The sequence below is a fragment of the Lacerta agilis genome, chromosome 12 (genome assembly GCF_009819535.1).
Source record: "Lacerta agilis isolate rLacAgi1 chromosome 12, rLacAgi1.pri, whole genome shotgun sequence".
Classification (NCBI taxonomy): domain Eukaryota; kingdom Metazoa; phylum Chordata; class Lepidosauria; order Squamata; family Lacertidae; genus Lacerta; species Lacerta agilis.
In genome coordinates, this window is record NC_046323.1 from 9328367 (window position 1) to 9354797 (window position 26431).

Below are 26431 nucleotides of genomic sequence, written 5' to 3' on the forward strand. Positions count from 1 at the left end.
CTGTATTGTTTTAACATTCATTTGGGAGCCGCCCAGAGTGGCTGGTGAAGCCCAGCCAGATGGGCGGGGTACAAATAATAAATTATTATTATTATTATAGTACCACTGCTTATTTTCAGAAACATTGTATTGCGTTGTCCTAACATTTTAATATATTCGTAATATTGGCTTCAAAGATTCCCATGAGACAAAAGCACTGCTCCACCTTACATGGGCTTTGCTGAAAAGGAATAAGCATTTAACTTACTAGACAATATGCCTTTCCTATTTAGAGCCCTACAAGAGTCCTCACATAACTTTGGAGTACTTGATTTATCAACTGGCTTACAATTGCCCTTGGGAAACTAGCATTTATCCAATATAGCAAATTGGAGTGTCGGGGAAAGGTGCAGGAGGCATCCATAAAACAGTAGATTATTACTGCCTTGGGACAGGCAGTATTGTATGGTGCAGGTTTGAATGTTTTAGCCAGTTCCCCATCTCCTGCAGGTCTGAACCAGAGACCATATGTGAGGAAGACAATCAAAACAGCCTAAGAACAGGAAAACTGATCATACCCTCCAAATCAGCATGGCACAAGACAGACACAGGCTGAAGATAAATACCATTCTGCACTCCCTTAAATATGGTGGGCATGGATACCTTCTGCACATCCCTGGAAAGAACATTCATGGTAGTAACCAACATTTAATTCCAAATGATGACATAAAGGAGGCATCAAGAAAACACTAAGACTTGCTTAAACTGTTTGATCAGGGAGGAACATTACAAGTGAACATTCTAGGATTTTAAACTTTTTATTGATAATTTTAATATTTCAATCTAGTGGTATATAAATTTTATTAAATAAATCAAGGCAATCCCCCCCCATCTGAAATGAACAGCATAAAGACAGAAAACATGTCTTATTCTAAGTCCAGGCAAGACTCTCAAGAAATGGCCAGGAAGGAAAGAGATCCCCTTCTGAAGCACATCCCTTAGGGCCTCCTCCCCAGTCACCAGAGGTCTAAATGGCAAACCAACAAACCTAGCATCTGCTATAAATGCTAGAGGTCACTAGACAAATGTGAATTCTGTGTAGCCTATTGTCAGTCTCCTGCCAACAGATTCTTCACCCAAAGGAAGGGTGCACAAAACAAAACAGAAGCTGTGGAGGAAGTCCACTGGCCGGTCTTTAACACTGGCTCTGAACATTGCTTGCCTAATCCTTCAAAGAGGTAGGTATCCCCATCCCAGAGGACCACTGCCTCCAACAATAGCACTACTTCTGGGCCATCATCAATGGGAAATTTGAACCTGTCCAAGGTCTTTTCTGGAAAGGAATAAAACTTTTCTGCTACTCCTGCAGCCTTCCTACCTTGCAAGGGTGTCGATCAATCAGCACTGACCAGCTTTCTGAACAATGCCAGAAAGTGAACCTCACTGGAGGAATTTGGAGCTGGAAAATCTGGTGCTTCTCTAGACTGTGACTGGGATGTCAAGGTCTGCTTATGATTCCAGATCTAGGGACAATACCCTAGAAAGAAAAGGCACAAAATCATCAGAATGGAATAACTGGTGTAAGCATCTTGCTGCTGCCATGTGAGACCACTCTTCCTTCCCAGGGGAGTCCTAAGGATTCCTCTGTAGAGGAGCCTCAGACTGTATACCCAAAAGAGGGGAGTCTTTCAACACAGAGATTTATTTTGTTCTTCTTTTACTTTTTTCAACACTGCTGACTCTGGAAGGAGCAGGTGTGAAGAGAACCCCCTTTGACCAGAGAGCTAGATCAAATGGCCCACCCTTCATGGGGCACCTGATGTCATATGGGATCAAGCATGGGAAAGGTGAAGCTGTGGTAGCAAAGGAACAATAGGGAGTGCTCCTGATGGTTCCTTTGCAGCTGCCCTGCTACTTTCAGAAGGGAATCTATTCCCCAGAGGCTCCTGGAGCAGTCCTTATGCTTGGATGGCTCCTCTCCTCCGACTGGACAGGCAGGATCACATGAAGATCCTTGCTGGGTGACAAGTTGTCCCACACTCTCCAGACTGGTCACTAGGCAGACAGGTTTTTCCCCTGGTGCTGAATAAAATTTGGCAACTTTTACATGTGTGTGGTCTATTTCATTTTTCTTCTCAACCTTGCCTTTTTTCCTTGCTTTGCATTTTAGTGAATTATATTGCTTTGATTCCTTCCTTGGATTTTTTTTACTCAATTTACTTGGTTCCTTTCAAGGTATTACATTATTTCCCCTTCAAACCCCCACCCCACCCCAATCTTCCTACAGTGCACTGGAGCAGAGATCCAGGACAATTTACAGGGCATCAGCTATACACACTTGTTTAGAATTACGTTCCATTGAACAAAGAGAAGCTGTGGCTATACCTCTTCCATGCTTGATGTCATATGAAGGCTGAAGTCCAACTCTGCATCCCATGACACTGCCGGCACTGGGGAGTGTGATAAGCCACTATCTTCTGGGTGCTTCCTGCATACCATTCCAGAGAAGCTGTTTTGTTCAACAGGTTACATTTGCCTTTGTTTGAAGGCAAGTTATAATATGGCCTGTTCAGGTTCTGTAGAGCAACCGTGCCAACAGTTAAATACATTTTTGGTTACATGTGTTAAAGGTTTTCCCCGATGATCTTAATACTTAAAAGCATGGAGGTGCAAGTAATCTAACTGCAGGGTTCTACTGTTGGTATTTTGTTCTGATTAATTTGACAATCATATCTCCACACCAGCTAGTACACGTTGGCAATGCAGTGGCAGAAATGCTACAGTAGAATAGTCAATCCAAGTGCCAATACTGTTCCATATCTGCATGGTATTTTACCTGTAAATTAGCATTGGAGTTATGACCAATGCAGAATTGGATGGCTGGAAACAACAACACATTGTTTTATAGCTTAACCATGGTTGCTCCCAGTCATTCTTTCATCCAACATCTTCAGTGCCACTCTTTACCTGCTAAAGAATAATGCAGCATCGGCAGAGTTGTTGGCGAGTGCCTCCTACAGAAGGAGGTGGAGTTACTGGAGCAAAATAAGCATGAACTTTCACATCTGGTAGATGAGCCTGTAGGCAAAAATTAATACTCAATGAATTACCATACAATTTGCATCCCAATATAGTAAAACATTGCTTTGCTGTTGAACCCTCCCCTCCCAACAGGACCCCAACCCTCAGTTCTGCATTGCCTTAACAAATTATATCCACTTTAGTAACTTCATTAAATTGCCAGTCCTGTTCAGACTGCTTAGGCAGTAGTATGGGACTCCCAATTTCCAGGATCCTTTAGCAAACAATCATTACATGATTTTTTACTGGAACTCATTCCAGAACAATCCACTTTTGTTAATCTTGCTCTGCAGAGCTAATAACTGCTAATGAAAAGCAGCCAAATAGTATTGAGGTGATCCTGCCAGCTTTCATCCTAACTTTTATGAACTTGTAGGAGAACAAAGTGTAGCTGCAACCAAAGCAGTTTCTCCACCTTTTCAAAAAATTCTGTAACCCACTCTGGTAGAGACATCTGAAGAATTTTTTTTCCCACAAATCCCTTTCTAGAAAGAAAAATGAATATGCTGCTTCTGTTGCAGGTGCATGGTGTTCTGCATTAATTTAGACAGCACTGAGTTCAGTAGCGTGCACTCTTGCTGAATGACAGCCTACGAATAGACACTTTATTAAATGATATGACACTGGTCTTGGTGTGTATTAAAAGTCATGCCAGGAGCTACCTTGATATATCAACACTGAGGCTCTGCATCTCAGCACAGTTGTGCAGTACGTACTCTTATTCTTTTGATGCCTGCACGGGTGACTTGCTGACAGTCATATAATTCAATTCTTTCTAAGTTGTGGCAATTTTCAAGATGTTCTAGGGTCACGTCTGTGATTAGAAGGCAGTTGTCCAATTCAAGTACTTGGAGTCTTTCATGTCCACATGTGCTGCTGCTCAGATGCAGAATCCCATCATCCGTGATCAGTTCACAGTGGGACAAGCTCTGTAACAAAGATGAGAAATGCAATGTTTCATTAATGCATATTTCTGTAACAGGTCAAATCCATCATCTCTCATTTAAGAAAAGGATTTTTTTTCCTGAGATGGGTGTCTCCACTTATTCAGTACGAGACAGGGCTTACAGAAATGTTTATTTCCCCCAAATTTTAACCTGCTTCAACTGGAGCAGAATTATCCATGGCTCTTGAAAAACTTTCTGTAGATGAAGTGGAACAGGAAGGCTAAACAAAACAGGATTTTCTACCCTTTTTGCATTCTGAGGTTCCTTCTTGTTTTTACCTCTGGTTCTTCTTTCTCTCCTCCCCACAATATTTACTTGGGCTTCAGCATTTTTGGTTATTTGCAAGTTCAAGAACGCTCAAAACAGTGAACCTGATAAGATATAGGATGGCATCTCCTGGATCCTACTACTTCCAAGGACTTGCTATTTCCTGAGCCCAGAAGGAAGCTGACAATAATAAACGCCTGGATGACATCCTTTGTAATAATTTCAAGAAGTGAGAAATATCCCATTATTTTCCCCATCCCCATCAAAAAGCAACATTAAACTCATTCTAATTGATGGTCATGGTGAAGACTTTAACATGTTTAATTAAATGCAATGCCAGGTTATTTTTAAAGAAACAATATTTGATTGCTTTGCCTTTTAAACTGATTTTCAAAAATCAATTTTCAAGTGCCCCGATTTCCAGAGGTAGGTTAAGAAATACAACGTTAGTACTCTATGTAGTCTCATTACTGGCACACACAAAACCCCAAAACAATTTTTTTACATGCAGAATCTGTGCTGGCATATAATAATTTGTTTATATTCTGTTCATATAAATGCCCTGAGTGAACATAATCTTAAATTTCCTAATTCCCAGTTTCCACTAGCAACAAGATGAATGGATCATTTGATCTGAAGAAGTGGAATGAGTATTTATTTGTATAAAAATAAGTAAATAAACAGGAACTTACCAACGCTTGCAGTTTAGGGCAATGAATGGAAAGTTGTATCAATGTGTTATCTGTTATCTAGAAAGAAAGAAATTATATGGAGAACAGTGTCAAACTCAGGGATAGCCAAAAATACATCTCGGTCTTTGTAGTCTGCAAGTTTTTCTGGACACAGAAGAGTGTCATCTTTTAATGATACTTTTACTAGATCTAATGCAAAAGCCTTGTACAAATAGGTCTCACCAGAACACATTCTTCTAGGTCCATCTTTTCTAGTTCATGGCAATTCTAAAAGTGAGAAAAAAAGCATTCTACCATTAAAAACAAGGCTAAACTGAGAACTTAAGATTTTATAAACTTCCAGTATGACATGCATATACTTTTCTGACGTGTCAGGGACTGACTAGATGAGGAAGGGTGATGAAAAGACACACAAACCGCAAATAAAAGCGCAGAGGAAGAGGAGTTGGATCCAGGCTCCTGGTGGTGGACAACCAGACACAACCCAGAGGGGGAGTTTGGAGACTGGGAGTTTGGAGGACAAGGGAAAGGGTAACAAGCAGGTGTCCCAGTACAAAGACAGTGACTCCTCCCAATCCCAAAGCACGTAACAGAGAGCCAAGCAGAGAAAGAAGGTACATTGGGGCTCACATAGACAAGAGTGGGGCATGACACAGAGGGAATGGAGTGAAGTGAGAGGTGCAAGACAGTATGAGCAACAGCTTGCTATGGGGGAATACACTGCTGGAGTTTCTGTTTTTTTCTGTTCTGATTTCTTAATAAAAATTAACTGCAAGTTAGCTGGTGTTGCTTTCTCTCTCTGCTCTGCAAAGTGTGCTACGTGTCATCTCCCTTGACAATACACGACTCCTATGTACTGAATAACTACAGTTTGTTTTTCCTCTTATCCAAAACAACAGGCTAAATCCTCAGTGGGTGGAGATACAGTGAAGCAACCCTCCTTAATCTGGAAAATGTATCTTAATTTTGCAATCAGTTTTTTTTTGAGAACTGAAAACAAGGGAGCTTGACCCTCATGCATAGCTGGGCAAAAGCAAGGTCACAACCAATTCAAGGGTTTCCTAGTGATTAGTCTATTTACAACCCCTGAAACAGACAGATTTCCTCCTTATATCTTTGCACATGCAGTTATGTACTTGTGTAGTTTTTTTTAAATGTGTGGTCAATGTGGTACAATGGCTAGAGGTGTGTCTGGCTGTGTGAAATGCAGTTACAGTATCAATTCACTGTTGAAACTTAATCTACCTCAAAGGGTTGGGAGGCTAAAAGTTCTGCTATAAGATACTTAGAGGAGGTTACAGGTAGGTAGCCGTGTTGGTCTGCCATAGTTGAAACAAAATTTTAAAAAAAATTCCAGTAGCTACTGGAAGGAATTTTTTTTTATTTTGTTTATACTTAGAGGAAGTGTGGGATAAAAAGTTAAATAATATTAACCTTACCTACCCGTGCTAGAAGTGCAAAACCAGCATCAGTGAGATGGGAACACCTTGCAGCCTCCAGAATCCTGAAAAATAAACATTTCTGCAGTTGAGAATAATCAGAAAGAAATACTTGTGATGACACCAGGGACCTAGCATATGATTCTATGCAATGGAAACAGGAATAAATAATACATCTACTATCCTAGATTATTTTATCATCTCTGTTGGCGATGAGACTACAAATTTCAAGTTCTGCAACATGACTAAAATCCTGTTTCTATGGATGATACATTGTAAGAACTGAAAATCTCCTTGATTGAGACCTGAAAACATTTTAGTCGAGTCGTGGGGGATGAAGAAGGCTGAAGTCTGTGACAGCTGTCATGCCTTGTGGATGAGGATGGACAGAGGTCATTATTAGCATTCTCATTACCAACATTCGGCCACACCTTCTTGACCACATTCACAGTTTTGATGACCTGGAATTGACCATTTCTTGGAATTCCAAATTGTTGAAGGCCTGAAGCAACCCAGGGCTATAAGCCAGGTGAAGTGTCTCCATCCATTTTTGTTCCTTTCAAGCACTAAACCATCATTCATGCCATAATGTGCAGTCATACCTCATGTTACGTCTTTTCAGCTTGCAAATGCGGTAAACCTAGAAGTGTATACTTCCGAGTTTTGCCGCACGCGCAGAAGCACTGCTCTAGTTGTGGACTTTTTGGGGTGTACTTAAGAGGACCAAATTAGGAGACCCAGTTTCAAATTCCTATTCAGACAAGTATTTCAGTGGGTGGCCCAGGGTCCATCTCTCTTTCCTCTATCTGATCTACCTCACAGAGAGAATAAAGGGCATATGGACCCTGAGCTCCTTGGGAAAAGGGTAGGATACTGATCTAAAAATACAGCATGGGTGTACACAATTACTTTCTGAATGATTCAATGTAGAACCTGACAGGCTGTCTCCTGATAGTGTTTGCTGTCTGACAGCACATCATAGTGGTGCTATACTACATTGTAGTGTGCCACTTGTACTAACCTTGTGCTACCTTTTTGGATGCAACCAATTCAGACCATCTAAGTTTGTGATATATTAACTAGCATTGGAAGAATACTGATGAGATGCAATGAATATTATGTAGTTTAAGCTTGCTGCTTTTTTATTTGGTAAAATCAGCAAACAGAATTATCTTTTTCTCTCCTTAAATGGGAAATTGGCTGCTCATTCACTTTCCATCTTGCATATACCAACTGTTCTGTTTCTGAATCAGCATCATTCAAAACTATATACACATCACTGATCTCTTATGCTATTGCTAAAGGTTCTATTGTTAAAAGGATAGCTTGGTTCCAGTTTCTAGAAAGGCTAGAATACACCTAGGGTAACTTCAAGGAATCCCAAATAGCCTGGAAGAAGTTGCTCATTGTGGTGGTGACAATGTTTCCTAGTGATTAGTCTATTTACAACCCTATTTACCTTGTTATGGAACTCGATTTTACACTGATGATGTGCTGAAGAAAGAGGGTTTAGAAAAGGAACTTTGGCTTTCACCCAGCATGTTACATTTGTTGATCCATCCCTTGAAGTAGTTTAAAATTAACAATTTTAAAAACTGAAAAAAGCAGCAGGAAAAGAAGAAAAGTGCAGCCATAACCATCAGGAAATAAAAATTGCAAAACAAAATATAAAATGCACCAACCTTTCTATATTCACCTTAAGGGAAATAATGCAGAAATACATTGCAAAGAAAAATTCACCTCCACAAACAGACCCTAAGAAGAAGTGGGAGGGGAACAATATCAGGAAGAGGGAGATGCACAATAAACAGAATTGCCAATAAGTATCATTTTTATTTTAAGACTAGCAAGTATCTGAAATTATGTGGGCAGGAGGGAGAAATAAGGCCCATATATTCAAGGACCTCCAGATGGAGTGGGGTCAGCATGGCACAGAGGGTGCCCTTCCAGGCGCAGGATAGCTGCTTGGGTGCCCGGCGTGGCGGACATGCCCTGCAGCCAGGGGCGAAGCAAGCCGCCCATGGAGGCAGAGTGAACCACCCATGGCAGACATTTGGTGCACCGCCCACCCATGACTCCCAAGCCTCCCCCCAAGCTGTCAAAGCAAAGGGGGAAGGGGGGAATGCTGCCGGCAATCCCCCCTTACCCCAATGGCTCGGGATAGGCTTGGGAGCTGTGGGTGGCGCGCCAAATGTCACTCCCCTCAGTGAGGGCACCCGGGGCAGTCCACCCCCACCGCCCCCCTTCCTACACCCCTAAGTGGGGTGGGAAATGCATCTGCGTGTGCTCCCTGCAGAGTCTCATTTAATGGAGACTCTGTTATTCTCTGTCAGGAATGGGAAGTAGGCTTTACGTGCAAGTATACCCATACTGATTAATGTATTACATTCTTTTTTTTTTTTTTGAGGGGAGGGGGAGATTAGATGCGTGCACCCACAGACACTGCTGGACTCATGAGCATAACCAACACCGCTGCTACTCAACTTGCTTTCTGTTCCCGATTTTGGAAGATGTGTTATTTTTCCAACTTCTCTTAAATTATTAGCTTATCCTAGAAGGTTAAGTGGAATCTATCTTCCTATGTTATAATTCTAGGAGAAAAGCTGTTCCCCCAACCATGCAGCTTGGTTCTCTTTCCACACTGTCCCTAGTGATGTATAAACATAGTTTTGCTTGCCCATCCTCCTCCTAAATCTTTATATGAGTGTTTGGGGGGAAATGCACAATTATACATTCCAGGCAAAATATACAAAGAAAGCAGAGAAAGATGAGGGAAGGCTTAAAGATAAACCACTACTTGAATATTGTGGTCAAATTAGCAATTCCACACATTTTTCAACGGGTGGCTCTGTTAGTCTATTGCAGCAAAACAACAATTTTTGTGGCAACTTCAAGGTCAGCAGATTTATTGTAGCATGAGCTTTAGCAGAGTATAGTCTACCTTTGGCACATTTAAGTTAACACTGAACGGTATTGTCCCTAATCAGGTCTCAGAAATCTACCTGTAATCCAGGATTACATTTTCAGTTAGTTTTCAGGAATATGCAAATTTCAATATATGTGACTTTTAAAAATACTAAAATCACACAGGGGAGTATCCTAGCCATACTTACTTGGAAAGAAGTCCTGTGGAACTTACTTAGGAACATAGAAGTTGCCTTCCATTGGGTCAGGTCCACCTAGTTCACTGACTCGCAGATCTTCTCCAAGGTTTCAGACACAAGTTTTTCACAGGGGTTGAATCTTCCCCATTTTCCTGTTTTGCTTTTGGATAAATACGCATTGGACTGCATCATAATTCTCACTGAAAACTATTAGGCACCTGCTAGTCTGATGACGATGAATGCAACTTCAAAGCAGAGAGAGATAACCACCACTCAGTAATGTGTGAACTGAATAGTACTCACTTCAGTCTTGGACAGTTCAGACCAAGTGCTACGAGAGAAGCATCTGTAAGGTTTGTACAACCAGAAACACAAAGCGACTGGAGTTGGTGACATCCTCTACAGATACCTGCTATGCCTTCATCAGATATTTGCTGTAACAAAGAACAGTGGAAAGTTCTGTCATCTTTAGTTAGGTTCTCTTAAGTTGTATCAAGTTTACACAATTAAATAACAAACGTTAACAATAACAATTGTCATAAAGGTTGTTCCATACTGTTCATTTTGACTACAGGGGCATGCTAGTTAACATTTTTATAGATTCCGCTCTATAGTCATCTGGAAAGGAGTTTCATCAAACACAGTGCTTTATCTTGGTTTGGTGCACTACATGTATTTCAAAGATGGATTTCCTTTCAACTTTGATAATGTGCATTTTGCTGAAGGAAGCAAGTATACTAGCAGCCAAAAAGAAAAAGAGAAGCTTGCGTGCAAACATGCCAAACGATTATTATGACAAGAAATCACTATTACAGTCAAACCTTGGGTCTTAAACAGGTCAGTTTTCAAACATTTTGGCTCCCAAACGCCGAAAACTCGGAAGTAACTGTTCCGGTTTTCGAACGATTTTTAGAAGCCAAACGTGCTTCACGGCTTCCGTTTTGAATTTTCCTATTTCACTGAGGCTTCCGCTTTCAGTTTTCGGTTGTCGAACATTTCGGAAATTGAACAGTCTTCTGGAATGGATTACGTTTGACAACCGAGGTTTGACTATAGTTCATGATTCTAGGAAAGCAAGAAAATGGCTGGGAAACAATGGGAGGGCACTGATGAGACTTTTTTGTGAGTTACTATAGAGAAGGGGAAATGTGAATCACCTGCTCCCCACTCCACATCTCCTGACTGATTGACAGATTACTAAGATTACAGGTACTTGAGGACTGTGTCCCTCGCCAAACTCAAATAATTCTTGACTACTGGTTGTGCTGGCTCAAGTTCATGGTACATCATCCGAAGGGCCACAAGTTCCCTACCTTTGGCATGTCATGTGCACCAAATTCCTGACCTTGGAATTGATTATTTGCCCCTTCTTTGATATGCCCTATTTTTGATATCTTCTTTTTATAAAGTGGCACTTTATAAAAGAAAATGGAACAAACAGGACAAACTGAACATTAGCTGTATGACAATATTTTCAAAATTCTGAATGCATGGCAGAAGCTTGTTTGGTACATGTGTATTCTCAATATTAAACGGTGAAGCCTAGCATTAAATTTTTCTCAATTTTTTTTGTTTGCTTATACAGTCAAACCTTGGTTCCCGAACAGCTTAGTTCCCAAACGAATCAGCTCCCGAATGTTGCAAACCCCAAAGTGTTCCGGTTTGCGAACTTTTTCAGAAGCCGAACTTCCAACGTGCCTTCCGCTTGAGTGCTGGAAGTTCCTGCAGCCGCGCCTTGGTTTTCGAACAGTTTCAGGAGTCAAATGGACTCCCAGAATGGATTAAGTTTGAGAACCAAGGTACCACTGTAGTTTTCATCCTAGGATAATGATCTTTTCTATCTAATCTTAGAAGTTGCAAAGTGCAAAGAGAAGTACTTACCATGCATGACTGCAAGTTTAAGATAACCAGTTCATGGCAATGAGTCTCAATGTTGTGAAGCGCCTCATCTACCAGCTGTATTAATGAAGAGAAAATAAATTGGCAGAAGTAGTAGACATAAGCAGTATGGCATGGCAAAATATCACTTCAATAAATGAATACTGCTTTATTATTGGGAAAAAACTTTGTCAGATACCACAGTATAAAACTAACTCTTATGGGTTCAACTTGATACCTTAGCAGGTTTGTACCTGTGTGCATCCTCTAAGAAATAGTGCTTTTAGTCCACTGCACCCTTTCACCAGTGCTTCAATGCCATCTTTTGTAATCTGATCACACCAGGAAAGATTCAAGAGTTCCAGATTTTGGCATCCCTCACTGCAACAGGCAAGAAAACAAAGCATTGTGTTCTGAATAGTTATTATAGCAGCAGAGCCAAATTAAATTGTTCTTAACAAATATTAAATGTAACAGCCGGCCACCACAGATCAAAATCTTAGAGGGAAAGGCCACACACAGTCAAAGATTTAAACACCAGCAATATTAGCAATAGGCAGCACCAGTCGATTTCCAGATATAAACTTAAATCATTTCAATGTTAAGTTGAATAATAAAAAGCTTTACCTTAAACTTCTCAAAGAGTTGTTTGTGATTGAAATACAAGATGTCAGATCCAGATGTTTTAGCCTGGGGCAAAATTTGCTAAGGCTAAAGCAAGTGCTGTAAAGGAAGAGAGGCACTAAAAATGAATCGAACTCATTTTTTTTTTTAAAAATCAGTTTTTCCATCCAACACCATTGGCTTACCTATCAGTAATTTTTGTGCATCCATTAAGGTTCAAATGTTCAATGTTTCTACAGTTCTGTGCAAATGTTCTGCAAAAGCAATAAAATTTAAAAAGCCCAAATAAGTAGAGCACATTTTTATGTAATAATGCACTCTCCCATCAGCACTTAACATTTACAATGCATCAAAAACACAGTTGGCTGTATTTGAGATAATATTCAGGTTTTGTCAGAGCTTTCACACTAAAAAAACTATTTGCAACTTATTAATCTCATATCCATTCCTTTAATTATTATGCCATCATGTGAAGGAGGAAATGTCTCTGCACAGCTGTTCTGGAATTCCCCAAACAATTAAAGTAAAGTGTTAATTACAGTAGGCGTGCTTTTTTATAGCAAGAATACAAAACTGAAAATAAATGAACTGCTGCTAAATTATGATGTTCATTTTTCACATATTCTAGACCTTCCCCTGCCTAACCCCCTAATATTCTTAAGAGGTCTCTTCTCGAGTCTTCAGAGAGTAGCTGAAAGTGGGAAGGCAGAAAAGTCCCCTTTTCCTTCCACTCTGCAGTATTAATCTGAAATCTTAGACGCACTACTACACCTAGAGCTCAGAAACTGCTCGCACTAATGAAATTCCCCGTCACAAAATGCGCCAAGAACAATGGGAGTTTCCAACACTGTCTAACAGGTGCTGCACTGATGGCCTCTGGCAGGCCCTACACCCCTGAGACATTGGCATTCAAAAGTTGTACAACCCTACTCTCTTTCCAGTGAGGGTACCGTAGGTGAGGAAAATGAGTTTTGATAGCTTTCAGCCAGGACCTATAGGTTTATTGTACCTTATTCCAGACAGGGGACTGTCATAAAACCAGCTAGCCAGGAAATGTGAGTCAGTGGCTGCAAGATGTAATGCTTGTGATAGAATAGCTACTTATAAGGATACATAGGCAATGCACCTCTCACTGTCTAGACTGTTCCAGTCAGCAATGGCAGACTCCCTTCCCCTTTGACTAACCAATTCTGGGTTCAGAGTTCAGCTGCACTGGCATTTTAATCAGTATCGTTGTACTCATGATCCAGAGTAGGCCAATGTGGTACTGTGTATTCTACTCAAACACATGTTGCAACCTCCACCTTTCCATCATAGTTGATGCTGAAAACTGTAATGCAATTTAAAAAGAGCAACTTTTAAAATATTACTTACTTTAAAGAAGTATCTCCAACCCCAAGACAGCCTCTCAGACTCAGTTGTCTCAGGAACCCACCACATCTTTTGGAAATATTTTCTAAGACCCGGCCCTTAAACAGATGAAACAAATATCAACTTCATATCTAATCAGATGGCTTTCAAGAAGAGCTCCATGCCAGGAAGAATGATGTCTAAAACAGACAAAAACAAAACAAACAATGTTTTTTATTGCTGAAGACCTCAAGCCAACTCTATTTAAATGAACTGCCAGGGATACTGGAAAGAGCCATATGTGGACATGGCAAAATAATCACTTTCAGCATACACACATTTCTTCAAAAATAAATATAAAACTTACATGGTCATAGGAATCTCATACCACATAAGTATGTAGGCTCCAGTATTGGAAATGCTCAACTAAAGTATAAAGAACCTGCTGAATCAGGGCCAATTTAAACCACCTTTCCTCTTTGCCAGGACGGAAATGCCCCATTCTAGATTTCTATAGGTCTGAAGTTTAGTTCTTTGTTAACCTAACTGAATCATAACAAACTGGAATCAGGACAGTATGTGCAGGATTGAGATCAATGTTAGGAAGTGATTTCTGTTGCAACATTTGAGATATACCATGCAAAAACCTTTAAAACTCAATGTACAATAATGATCTAATACATCCATCTATCTCCTATAACAACAGAGGAAGTGCATCGTGATGCAGGCCATGGATTCAAAGAGTGCCCAACTTCAAGCCAGTGGGTACTAAAGAATTTAAAGTTCTTAAAGAGGGTTGGCCTCTCTAAGAATCTAATGTTATCTACAATGGGATGGAGCCTAAGAGAGGTAGTATGAGGGCAGAGGCATAAAAAAGGCTCAACATGGGCTCAACTTTTGTCAGAGCAAGCCACTCTCATTCAGAGCTATCTGTGGTCCTGCTAGTTCTGCCTTGCCCTGTGGGATCCAGCCTCAGACCAGAACAGGACATCAAGTTAGGCTTCTTCTTCTCACTCTTTTTTTTTTAACTATGTGACTGGTGCAAAGAGGAAAAAGATGCACTACAGCAACAATGATGGTGGAAGTCCTAAGATTCAGTGGTATATGGAAAAACATTTCTTACAAATAGTTTCATTTATTTCTGTTAAGAAAATACAAAATAAAAGTGTGTAATATTTGTTTTAATAATAATAATAATAATAATAATAATAATAATAATAATAATAATAATAATAATAGGCCTTAAAAGAACTATGAAGAGGAGACAGTGAAAGCTCAAGGCATTGTGTAATCCCCATAGCTGGTAAAACCTGTAGATTTAATTATTTTTCAACATTTTGAGAAAGCTGCCTGCCCACCATTTGTTTTATGTACAGAAAAGTAGTTTTTCATTATTATCCCTTACTTTATACGCAATGTAGCAAACTAAGAAAATGAAACCAGACACTGCAATCAGTGGGCAAGAGGTTAGATGAGGTTTTAGTTGCCTGTTGCTCTAAAAAAGGTAATTAAAAGCAATTAACTACTTTCAAATCAAAGTTCAACCAATAACGCTAGATAAAAAGGTAAAATTAAATCAGATCTGTACATGGTTTTTATGACAGTGAAAAACATTAGTGTTACTAACCTCTACATCTGTCTGAAAGTTAAAAAGGTCTATTCTTTGCCAGTTACTGCCATCCAGGGCCAAAACATTCCAAGACTAAAATAAACAAAGAACACATATATGCACACTATATATATGTAACATAATAACCAATGTCTTTTCAAAACATCACTCACAAAAGGTATGATGAAAGCATGAAGAATTCAGAACTACTGGTTGGATTTTTCCCATCTTTAAAATGGTCCTTAGTTGAGGGAAACTAGTTTTTAAGCAATATTTTAAGGCCCAGTTTCTTAAGAGATAAATATCATGTAAGAGTGCAAAGTTAGATGAAAGAATACTTATTGGTATGATAAAGTGCAACTTGTGAGCCAACTTTTAATTTCACCTCAGTTATGAACTCATTAGGAAGCCTTAAACAAACCACTCTTCTCTTTAGCTTAAACTACAATATGGAGCTAATACACACAAGCCATTTTGCAGGGCTGTTAAACAATGTGATCCTATACATCAAAGCTTTCCAAACTGTGTGTCTGCTGCAGTGTGGAGGTGTGTTGCATCAAGCTGATTGCCCTTTTTTATACCTGAGAATTACTATTCTCCCTCTGCTGAAGCGACTGAAGCCTCTTGAGCAGTGGAGCGGCACGCCCTAAAAATCAGCAACAAATCCTCTCTTTTTTTGCAATTATTTACTCATCTTTCCTCCAAATGCACCAGCCTCCCCCAACAATACTACTCCTAGGAAATCCCAAAGCCAATTTTCTCTTTCTCCCCCAGGGTTGCTAGAACAAAATAGGAAGGTGTGCCTAGTATTTAAATCCCACCAAAAGACTTTCTCAAGGAGTCCTGGGCCTCTCTAGGTCAGTGTTTTTCAACCACTGTTCCGCGGCACACTAGTGTGCCGCGAGATGTTGCCTGGTGTGCCGTGGGAAAAATTGAAAAATTCAAGAGAATTACATTATATATAGTCAATATAGGCACAGAGTTAAATTTTTTAACATTTTCTAATGGTGGTGTGCCTCGTGATTTTTTTCATGAAACAAGTGTGCCTTTTCCCAAAAAAGGTTGAAAAACACTGCTCTAGGTAATGGGGGGAGGGAGAGGGAGAAAACAAGGACAACTTATTTCCAGGTTTGTAGCAAGTATAACAAAACAAAACCACCACTGTGCTTTCTCCTTCCAGCACAAAAGCAGGCACCAAGGCTGCAATCCAAGTTGAAAGGCTGCTGGGGCAGCAGGGTGGAGACACGCTGTGCGATCCCAGGCTGGGATTGAGGGGCGCATGGTTACGACTTTCTCATGTTGCCCTCCTCGTGCTGCTCTCCAAGTGTTGCAAGGCCGCTCAGGGAGGACAGTGTAGGAACAAGGCAACTGTGAGCCGTTCGATCAGGATGCATGGCTGTTGAGTCCCCACACCACCCTCCCAGAGCGGCCTTGCAAAGCTCGGATCCAGGGATGGTGGTACAAGGAGGTGGGGGCAGGGCGCACACACACCCGCCCCGGGAGGCTTGCATACACACTCCACCTCTGGAGAGCATCTCCAGTTTGCTAGTAAAACTGAATTGCCGTGTTGCAAAATATTGCATTTCTAAAAAGTGTGTCACCAACATGAAAAGTTTGGAAAGCATGTCTACTCAGAAATAACCCCAAGTTTGATGGGGCTAATGGGGCTTAGTCCCAGGCAAGTGGATACAGGATTGCAGCTTTCATAAATGCTAAGTGTTGTTGTTGTTGTTCTACCACCACATCAATTGTTTCCCCATCTACACGTTAGAACTAAGCTGAAATGTAAGGAATATGGTTCATCAACTATGGTTTGGTGTTACTGAATAAGCCTCAGGCTCATCACCTCCCCTTGCTCCTCCACTGATGCAAGGAGGCTAGAAGACTTTGCTTCCGTTTTTAGTTAATCACAGTTTAGCATTATATTTGAAACCAACGATTGTGGATTTTTACTACAGTTTACCAAAGCAAGCAAACTTCACATTGTGGCTTTTAAAGTTTGTTTGCTTCAATAAAACATTGCTATCATTAACCACAGTTCAGGATTCAGACATCACACTAAACAATGGTTCATTGAAAAAGCATCCAATCTCCCCCTCATGGTAAAAGAGGAAGAAGGACCATTCAAGCTTTGCAAGCACAAAGTGTACAATAGACATTCACTTTTTTTATTTGCAGAAGAAATGGCATTACAAAGCAAACACCTAGCAGTACCTTAGAAACTTGTGCGCATCGACACAAGGTAATTACATCCAAGAAGGAAAATATTCTGTAAGAAAGTAAAAAAGAAAGAAGTAAAACTGTTTTTCAACAATCCAGTCTAAAATACTCCAGTAAACATGAATTGTTATGTATCAGTCAGATCAGGACAGTATTTGAAAGCAGCCAACCAAAGATGTTTTAAAGGCAGTTTTAAGAACTTTTCTCACATATAGTCTACATACAATTACACAGTGAAGAATGTTACAGCAATGTGTAACACAGGGGTAGTCAACCTTTTTATACCTACTGCCCACTAATGCATCTTTCTTGATAGTAAAATTTCCTTACCACCCACCAGTGCTTGATGGAAGGAGGATTCAGCTTGTGCCATAGAACCCCCTACCGCCCACCTAGAATCCTGAAACGCCCACTAGTGGGCGGTAGGGACCAGTCTGACAACCCCTGGTGCTGGGGTCAGCCAACTTTTCCAACAGGGGACCGGTCCACTGTCCCTCAGAACTTGTGGGGGGGGCGGACTATATTTCGGGGGGAAAATAAATGAACGAATTCCTATGCCCCAGAAATAACCCAGAGATGCATTTTAAATAAAAGCACACATTCTACTCATGTAAAAACACACTGATTCCTGGACCGTCCGTGGGCCGGATTGAAAAGGCGATTGGGCCAGATCCGGCCCCCGGGCCTTAGTTTGCCTACCCATGCCCTGGTGTAACATATACCTGTAATATACCGGTATATATTTATTTCATACAATTCTGGATAAGCTACTAGATAAACTGTCTTTGAGATCTTTCAGTTCCCACCAATCTAAGGGTAAGAAAACTATAATTAGGAAATAGCCTACTGGATATTGTCATGCAACTCAGGACCCTTCTGCACAACTATGCTGTTGTGTTTGCTTAAGAAGAAAATCAAAGTCTAAGCTGCCACACTCAGTGCACACAGTTAAGCCACACAGAAGTCTAGAAGTTCCACTTGATTATATCAAGCAAATGAGAGGAATATAACTTTTTAAATTGTCACTGCTACCTGTAAATGCAAACCAAAGAGCAATTTTGCTCAGCAGAGGTTTATGGTGGATAGTTGATTTTAACTTTGGAAAGAGTTAAGAGAACATTATATCTGCAGCAGTTCATACACTCAATATAAAACTCATATTTCATGCCTATACTTTATCTGCTACAGGGGTAACAGCAGCTTGAGAACAATGGTATATGGATGAAATAAGCCCCTTTCTTCCACTGCTCTCATCAAAATTGGAACTTCCCCCCTCTCCACTGATGCTTTAAAGTATGGGGGCAAAGTATGGGGGAAGTGAGCCAAGAGACAATGAAAATCCAGCGTCAACTCTGTTTTGGGTCCAAGTGGACAAGAGTAGTCAATTCTCTGTTAGTCCTTATGCAAATTCCCTCCCATTCCCATGCCACATTAATAAAATATCCAATATTTACCAATTTTTCTAAAGCTTGATGTTTTCACAGAAAATTCCAAATTGACATCAATGAAAAAGCTATTGTTTCCTAGCTGCATTGGTAATGTGCTTTTAAAAAGCTATCCTCAAAACTACATACCGACACATTTTTGCAACAAATGCAGTTAAAACTAGGCATGCATAAGTTTTATAAAACTTAAATTTGAAACCAATGAAATCCATTTTATAAGCAATAATCACATTAAAACTATAAACGTGTAATCTAGAATTACCTTAAAAGGAGTTCTTTTGGTAACTTTCTGTTAATAAGAGCTTCATCATCATTTGAGAGTGCCTAAAAAGAAAGAAAGAAACCACGGAATTTTGAATGATCGTTCCTTTAGATCAGTGGTTCCCAACCTTTTTTTGGCCATGCCCCACCTAAGCATCTCTAAAGTCCTGATGACCCTCCCATGACGTATAATTCTTATTATTCAAAAAGTTAACTATTTACGTGGAGGAAGCCTAAAAGGCCATTAACTTGATCTGACTCATTCTCACCCCTCCTTAAAAATCAAATTGCCCCCCCTGTCCGAGTCACCAAATTGTCCGAGTGACCAAAACAATCTATAGTGATTTTATCTGTCTTATTTTTCCTGATCTTTTTTGTGTCCAGTGCATAAATGGCCACTCTCTGTGTTACAAAGCTTTTATTGCCATTCAAAAGAATTGAAACATTTCTGCTGGGGAACACCTGCTTGCTTCTGAGAATGAAGGTTACAAAAAAGGGTTTTCTTGGGTCTCTATATAAAGGATAGGCTAACAGATAACGAGTGATGTCTTCCACCTAAGGCTGACCACAAATACAACATCAGTCTGCATATGGAACCTTGTTATAGCACCTTCTAACACTGTGGTGGCCATCACTTGGAAACACAGCTCAATAAGGATATTTTAAAGGAAACTGGTGAGAGTTTGGTCAAATAACTAGCTCTAAAATGCTTTCCGCAGGTGTGGGTACCAAGGGGGAAATTTGGTGTTGCTAATTAGTTGCAGGTCCCTTCTGGATTCTAACCAGAAGAGCCAATCCCTAAATTGACACTTATTCAATGTCAATGCAGAGCTCAGTTCTGGAAAATAGTAATAGTCTAAAACAACTTGATAAGCAGCTTTTTATATTTAATTGGGAAGCAGCTATCAGGTTCAGAAGGCCACCTCCATATTACCTGGGTTGCCACTAAAGTCCACATTGGGTTCTTTGTAATCAACTTTTAAGTTTCATAACTAAATTTAAATGTGTTCTTCCTTTTGCAGTAGTAGAAAGATGAACACTGCTATAAAACATAAACATCGTCGCACAAGCATTTGTGAAATTATGCTATTAGCCAATTCCACCCCACCCCCCACGTCTTGGATACAATTCCCTATAATACATAATGTGTTTAATCCTCTTAAAGTAGTAATGTTTAGGGTCTATTTGTTTTTAAAGGATTCCACATATTTATCCCTCCCCGCCACCCGCCCGAATGGCAGTTTTTGAGAGGGTGCAAACTGGAAAATGACAAACCTACACAGCATCTTAAAAAGCAGAGACATCACCTTGCCGACAAAGGTCCGTATAGTTAAAGCTATGGTTTTCCCAGTAGTAATGTACGGAAGTGAGAGCTGGACCATAAAGAAGGCTGATCGCCGAAGAATTGATGCTTTTGAATTATGCTGCTGGAGGAGACTCTTGAGAGTCCCATGGACTGCAAAAAGATCAAACTTATCCATCCTTAAAGAAATCAGCCCTGAGTGCTCACTGGAAGGACAGATCCTGAAGTTGAGGCTCCAGTACTTTGGCCACCTCATGAGAAGAGAAGACTCCCTAAAAAAGACACTGATGTTGGGAAAGATGGAGGGCACAAGGAGAAGGGCACGACATAGGATAAGATGGTTGGACAGTGTTCTCGAAGCGACTAGCATGAGTTTGGCCAAACTGCGGGAGGCAGTGAAAGATAGGCGTGCCTGGCATGCTCTGGTCAATGGGGTCACAAAGAGTCAGACACGATTGAACGACTGAACAACAACAACAAACTGGAAAAAGTCTAGAAATTCCCTTAAAAATATTCATTTTAACAAATTAATGGAGGTCTATATATGTGAAAGCTTGAAAATCACATCAACTGCACCAATTGCTTTGATTCAGAACTGCTGAGTAATTCAACAGCTTCATTACTGTGAATATACTCCAGAAGGTTGTATGTGCAACTACAGTCGTACCTCGTGTTATGAAGGCGGCAGGTTGCGTTTGTCACGAGTTACGAACCCGCCGAACCTGGAAGTACCGGAATAGGTTACTTCCAGGTTCGGCGGTTTGCGCATGCGCATCAAATGACATCACGCACATGCGCAGAAGCGCCCAATCGCGTCGTGCACATGTGCAGACGTGGCGCTTCATGATACGGACTGCTCATTATGCGAATGGGGTTCGCATCCAGAGGTACCACTGTATAGTATAGCAAACAAAGATTAACAAGTATATCGTGACAAACATTTCTGGGCTAGAGATAGTCAAAGTCATTTCTGCTGTGTCCCTGAAAGATTATGCTGCAATAAATTTGAATTTTTAGTGTTTTATCATTTCTGGTATTAGCACAATTTCCTCCCCAAATTACTCAAGCTACATTATATATTTTTAAATTTAAGACAGGGTTAAATGGCACTGAAAAACGCTTTTTAAATTACTTATAATTACTTCAAGTTATGAAGACAGGAATGTTCTATGATATTAATTCCCTGGCATTTTGAAGTCAATTTTTTAAAAGCTGAGGGCTGCAGTACAAAACCTAGATCTGTGTCCGTTGCACAAGCAGAGAAAGAAAATTGACAAAACATCTGCAGCAAAGCTTCTCCTCCCTCCACTTTCCCAAGGGGGACTGGATATAACACTGTGATGGCTTACAGGAGGATCAGAGACTTGGAGAGTGGTTGGAAAGCATTGCAGAATACTGTACTGCTTTACATCTTGAACAGCTTACAGCTAGAATAAATAATAGCAAGAAAAGAGCAATTCTAACCAATGTTGCCTGGGAAACTTTTCAGAGGGTAACTATTAAAAGAAAACAAGCCAAGTTTCCCAAATGATTAACCTCAGCATAAAGATGATCTAACCCTTGAAATTTTTTAAGTTAACCTGCTGCATAATAGAGAATTTTCTTCCAATTACACTATTCCTTTCCAGTTTTATATCATCGGTGATACAGTGGTGCCCCGCTAGACGAATGCCTCGCTAGACGAAAAACACGCTAGACGAATGCATTCGTCTAGCGGAAGGCTGCCCCGCTAGACGAAAAAGTCTATGGGGCTGCCTCGCAAGACGAAAAATTTTTGTCTTTTTTTTTCGTTTTGCGGAGCGTGGCTGCCATTGCCGCTCCGCAAGACGAAAAACCCGCTAGACGAAAATTTTCGCAGAACGAATTGTTTTCGTCTAGCGGGGCACCACTGTATTCATATGGAGAAGGGCATTTAACACCAAAGGGGGTGTACAAGTAAGGGGAGTGAAATCTCCTTCCCACTTTGCATTCCCATATGCCATTACTTTCTCTTCTCTTCTCCCCAGGCTCAATAATTTCAGCATAGCAGCACAACTGGAGTTAAAAATGTCCTACTTCATAGACTATTCATTTTTCCCACACAGCACTGAAGTGATCACACGTCTGATTCATTTGTGTAAAAAGTGCATAGCTATGGTTTAAATTTATCAAAACGGTTATGTAGGTAAGGCAAGCTAAGTTCCAAATTCATTATCTCAGGAACTTTATAGAATGTCCCTGTATATTCCCAAAATTAAACTTTCCACATATTAACCATGAAGGACTATTTGGTCAGCTTTAAAGGGGCCAAGTCAGATTGACTGTTGGTCAGGATCCCCAATCTACTTCAGTCTATCTGGGCTATGTGGAGTGGGGTGGGGGTAAAGTTAGTTCTGGTCCGGGAATGAACTAAGCACACCAAGACATGACTGTGGGTAAGGACTGCCTCAAATCATGCTCTCAAAGCTTACCAGCATGAGGGAAAGTTAAAAAGAGTATTAACAGTCTTATTGCTCTCAAAGGCTTAACACCTTAAGTGCCACAATGCTCCAGGAGTAAACATCAACAAAGGTGTTGGCAGACAAGATAATGGATCAGGTTGCTAAGAGCATTTGCTAGGAGCCATTGTGAGGACAAACAAGCAAAGATGGCAAACAGGCAATACACTGGAGTGTTCAGGGCTACATAGTTGCTGCAGGTACATTAAATAAACAGTCCCAGTTTCATTCCATATCTGCCTCATGTCTTTAATCCAGTTTGGGGTTGGAGTCAAACAAGACTCCTACAAACAAACAAAAATACAGATCACTCCAAGCTGTTTTTTGCCCTCAGTTGTACCTTTGGTTGTGGATGGGATCCGTTTCGGGGATCCGTCTGTATCCCGAGGTTTTCACAACCGGAGACTGCCTCTGTGCACTCGGCGGTAGAGCGCTTCTGTGCATGCATGCATGGCAAAAACCCAGAAATATACTTCCGGATCTGCCGCTTACGTATCCCGAAGTTTACATAACCGGAGGGATACGTAAGCGGAAGTAGGACTGTATTTATATACCTGAATTTTTCCTACACAAGGTAAAATAGCAGCTTGCCAGTTGTGTGATGTAGACGGGAAAATGTGGATGGAAAGAATCAAATCTATCCCCTACAGCAGGGGACTTCAAACTAAGGCCCACAGGCCAGATCTGGCCCAACAGGGTTGTGAATCTGGCCTGGCCAGCCAGGACAAAGCCTGCTCAGTCTCCTCCTCCATCTTGGCGAGAGGCTGGGTCTCACTTGCTCCCTCCTCGCCCAGGGAAGCTGCTTTCCAGTGAGAGAGTGGCTCTCCTGCCCGCCGGAGAGCACTGCCTGAGACCAGAGGAGGCTGGAGGCCGCCTCAGCAGCCGCCCATGGCTCCCACAGCAGCAGGGGGATGAGCAGAGAGCGATGCGGGAGGGAGCAGGCTGGCGATGTGGCGGCGACGCTTGGGCCCTCCCTCCCTCTATTAAGTGGCAGACCGAGCAACTGCTGCACTTTGCACGGCTAGCCTGCTGGCCCTCTGCCCACCATTGGGCTTTGCTGGCAGCCTCCCCTTTCCCCTAACAGCTCTGTGAAGGCCTTTGAGTTGTGGAAAGGCTTCGCGTCGCACACCATTGCCTCGCGCTCCCGGGCTGCTCTCAAGGTGGGAGAGCCACGTGGCTCCGGGAATGCTGGTCAGAGGCTGGCAACAAGAGGCAGCTGCTGAGAGAGGGGAGGAAGAGGACCGAGAGGAGGGGGACCGAGAAGCAGGGCGACGGGATAGGAAGAAAGCTGCCGCGAGTGGAGAGTCATGGCAGAGGGCAAAGGGGAGGCAGCGGCTTTTCTCTCTCTTCTCCCCGAGGTTTTGCCAAGCGCTTTCAGCCAGCAACTTGTGTCATTTTAAATATTGTATTGTTTTTCCTGTTTTTTGTGCACTACTAATATAATATATGCAGTGTGCATAGGAATTCGTTCATTCCCCCCCCCAAAAAAATAATAGTCTGGTCCCCAACAGTGTCTGACAGGCAGTCAACCAGCCCCCTGTTTAAAAAGTTTGAGGATCCCTGCCCTACAGGCTCACAGAACAAGCATTTTGGTTCCTGAAATTCATTCCAATTGTGCAGATAAAACATAATATAATTTTACAAGGTGTAGTATTAATGTGAGAAAGCAGTCAAGATCCAATGATCCCCAGGCATGCACGTTCAGGTGGTTGTCAGGTGCCATCCTGGCCCCCAGGCATCTTTACTTGGTCTCAAGTGGCTGATAGTCAGGTTAGGTGCAAAATTTCGAACACTGCACACAATATTAATTTGTTCTGCTTATAGTAACTGACAGGTACTTCAGTCATACCAGAAACAGTTTTGCTCACCAATTATCAGTGAAGAAATTTGGTAGAATATTGTCAGCATTATCTTTTCTCTTCATACGTTAAGACTATTTTTTAAGGTTAAAATATAGTTAGCAGCCTGGAATATTGTAATATTTTAAGTGTGCATGCACACGAAAGCTCATACCAAGAACAAACTTTGTTGGTCCCTAAGGTGCCACTGGAAGGATTTTTTTTATTTTTTATTTTGTTTTGACTATGGCAGACCAACACGGCTACTTACCTGTAACAGGGACTGAAGTCACGAGTTCAGGAAATGTTTATCTTTTCTTCCAATGTAGGAAAACACAATTTTATAACTGCAATAACATCTGCATTTTATTTAAATGCATTAACTTGACGCAATAGCAGAATGAAGTTCCCAGTGAACTGTTTCATCGCAAGTAAATAACAGGAATGTTGCATGCTTTATCAGAAACGGGGACACAATACTTGCAGCAGACCAAAAATGAGCGAAGAAAGCCAGCAGCTACCTGTACAAACATTCAAACCGCTTCCCCACATAATACAAACTGTTTCCATTTCCAGCAGTACTGTACTTCAGATACAGTATCTATACTGGACAAGAACAAAAAGTTTTATTTGATGCTGCTGTTTGCCACGCAACAAACGTCCACACATGCACACAAGCTTTGTGAAAAACATACACAAACATGTATACAGAAAGGTGTACAGAAAGATGCAGGAAACTACTCTCCTAAAACTCATGCCACACTAAAAAAAAAAACAAGGTTGGGAAGTCAACGAAAGCCATCTTACAATTTCCTTTGCTGATGCATCTACCACACTCTACACAGGAACGGGGGCGGGGGGGGGGGAAGGAGCGGGGGTTCATCTCCTGTCCCCCTGAGATCTTCCATTTTCTTTCCCCCAACAGAAAACTGGCCCCAACTTCTGGGGGCAGAGGTTCCTTCGTGCCCCCTCCCCATAAAATATTTGATTCCCCCCTCTCCCACCAAAAAAAAAGTTTATGGGCATTGTCATTCAAATGGTGTGGGTGCACCTCGCCATGCGATCAATAATGCAGGGCGGGGCTTCCTCGAATATTGTATTCCAGTTGGCACCCCTGCTACAGAGCCTCAGAGACTGGGTGCCGGGCGGTGCCTTCCACCCCACCCTCTCCCAGCTGCCCGTTCGCACGTGCGTGCACGCGCCGCCACCACCACCACACAGCGACGCTGCCCCGAAACTCGCGTTTCGCCTCTGCGCCTCCACGAACACCATTTCGTGCCGGGTCCCTGCGGACGTCCCCACCCGTCCCCCTCCATCTTAACGTGCCGTTGCCGCCCTACACGCTTGTGCCGTGAGGAGGGGAGGACGACGCCCGGTCCTCTCCCCCTCGAGGAGTCCCAGCCGCCCTCCACCTACCCACCCATCCCGTCCCTCCACAATGTCCCTCACACAGTCTCCACAATGCCGCTTTCGAACCCTTCGCAGCCCCCCGACCGACCCCAAAGAGGAGCCGCCCTGCCGCGCCCCTCCCTCGCCTTCTTCGCACCTAAACGCCGTCCTCGCCCCACGACGCGGCCTGCCGCCTCAGACCCCACCCTACCTATAGCCATATCTGTATATCTCTACCTATCTCCGCCCATATCGAATCTCCACATCACGGCCCACCTGCTTTCCCGCGCGCGAGGGACAGGCGGCGGTTTAACGGCCCGTCGGACGGGAGTGGGGGGGGGGGGAGGTGAGGAGAGAATAAAACGACTTACCATTGTGAGGCAATAGCGGGCCGCCGGTTGTCCCGGTGACGAAGGAGCCGCTCGAGAGGCCGGCCAGCCGACCAACCAGCTAAAGCGGCGGCGGGACCTGCGCTTTGCTCTCGCGCGCCGCCCAGCGAGCGAGGCGGTGAAGGAAGCCAAGTGGGAG

The 26431-nt window shown here is 42.0% G+C and overlaps 1 protein-coding gene across 4 annotated transcripts; it reads right to left on the reverse strand.

Annotated features, from left to right (window-relative positions):
• Positions 1 to 694: 694 nt before the first annotated feature.
• FBXL2 (F-box and leucine rich repeat protein 2) lies at positions 695 to 26401 on the reverse strand. Of its 4 annotated transcripts, XM_033165341.1 has the most exons (16): positions 26275 to 26401; positions 18898 to 18959; positions 17185 to 17239; positions 14989 to 15063; positions 13386 to 13480; positions 12197 to 12265; positions 12015 to 12110; positions 11642 to 11768; positions 11391 to 11465; positions 9813 to 9943; positions 6410 to 6470; positions 5189 to 5233; positions 4967 to 5023; positions 3777 to 3989; positions 2947 to 3057; positions 695 to 1516 (listed from the first exon to the last, which is right to left on the reverse strand). In XM_033165341.1, exons 1-15 carry the CDS (start codon positions 26275 to 26277, stop codon positions 2950 to 2952), a joined length of 1272 nt encoding a protein of 423 aa, XP_033021232.1. In that variant the 5' UTR covers positions 26278 to 26401; the 3' UTR covers positions 695 to 1516; positions 2947 to 2949. The 4 variants fall into 4 exon arrangements, with proteins under 4 accessions (XP_033021232.1, XP_033021234.1, XP_033021235.1 ...); XM_033165343.1 differs by lacking the exon at positions 695 to 1516 and having other exon boundaries at positions 2539 to 3057; XM_033165344.1 differs by lacking the exon at positions 695 to 1516 and having other exon boundaries at positions 2959 to 3057; positions 3723 to 3989.
• Positions 26402 to 26431: the final 30 nt, after the last annotated feature.

What these genes read in the sequence shown, in the direction of transcription:
- FBXL2 (XM_033165341.1), bottom strand. An exon ending in TTCTTAGAGGATGCACACAG is followed by an intron (nt 11,466 to 11,641) that starts GTACAAACCTGC and finishes TCATTAATACAG; the next exon opens with CTGGTAGATGAGGCGCTTCA. An exon ending in ACCTAGAAGAATGTGTTCTG is followed by an intron (nt 5,024 to 5,188) that starts GTGAGACCTATT and finishes CTTTCTTTCTAG; the next exon opens with ATAACAGATAACACATTGAT.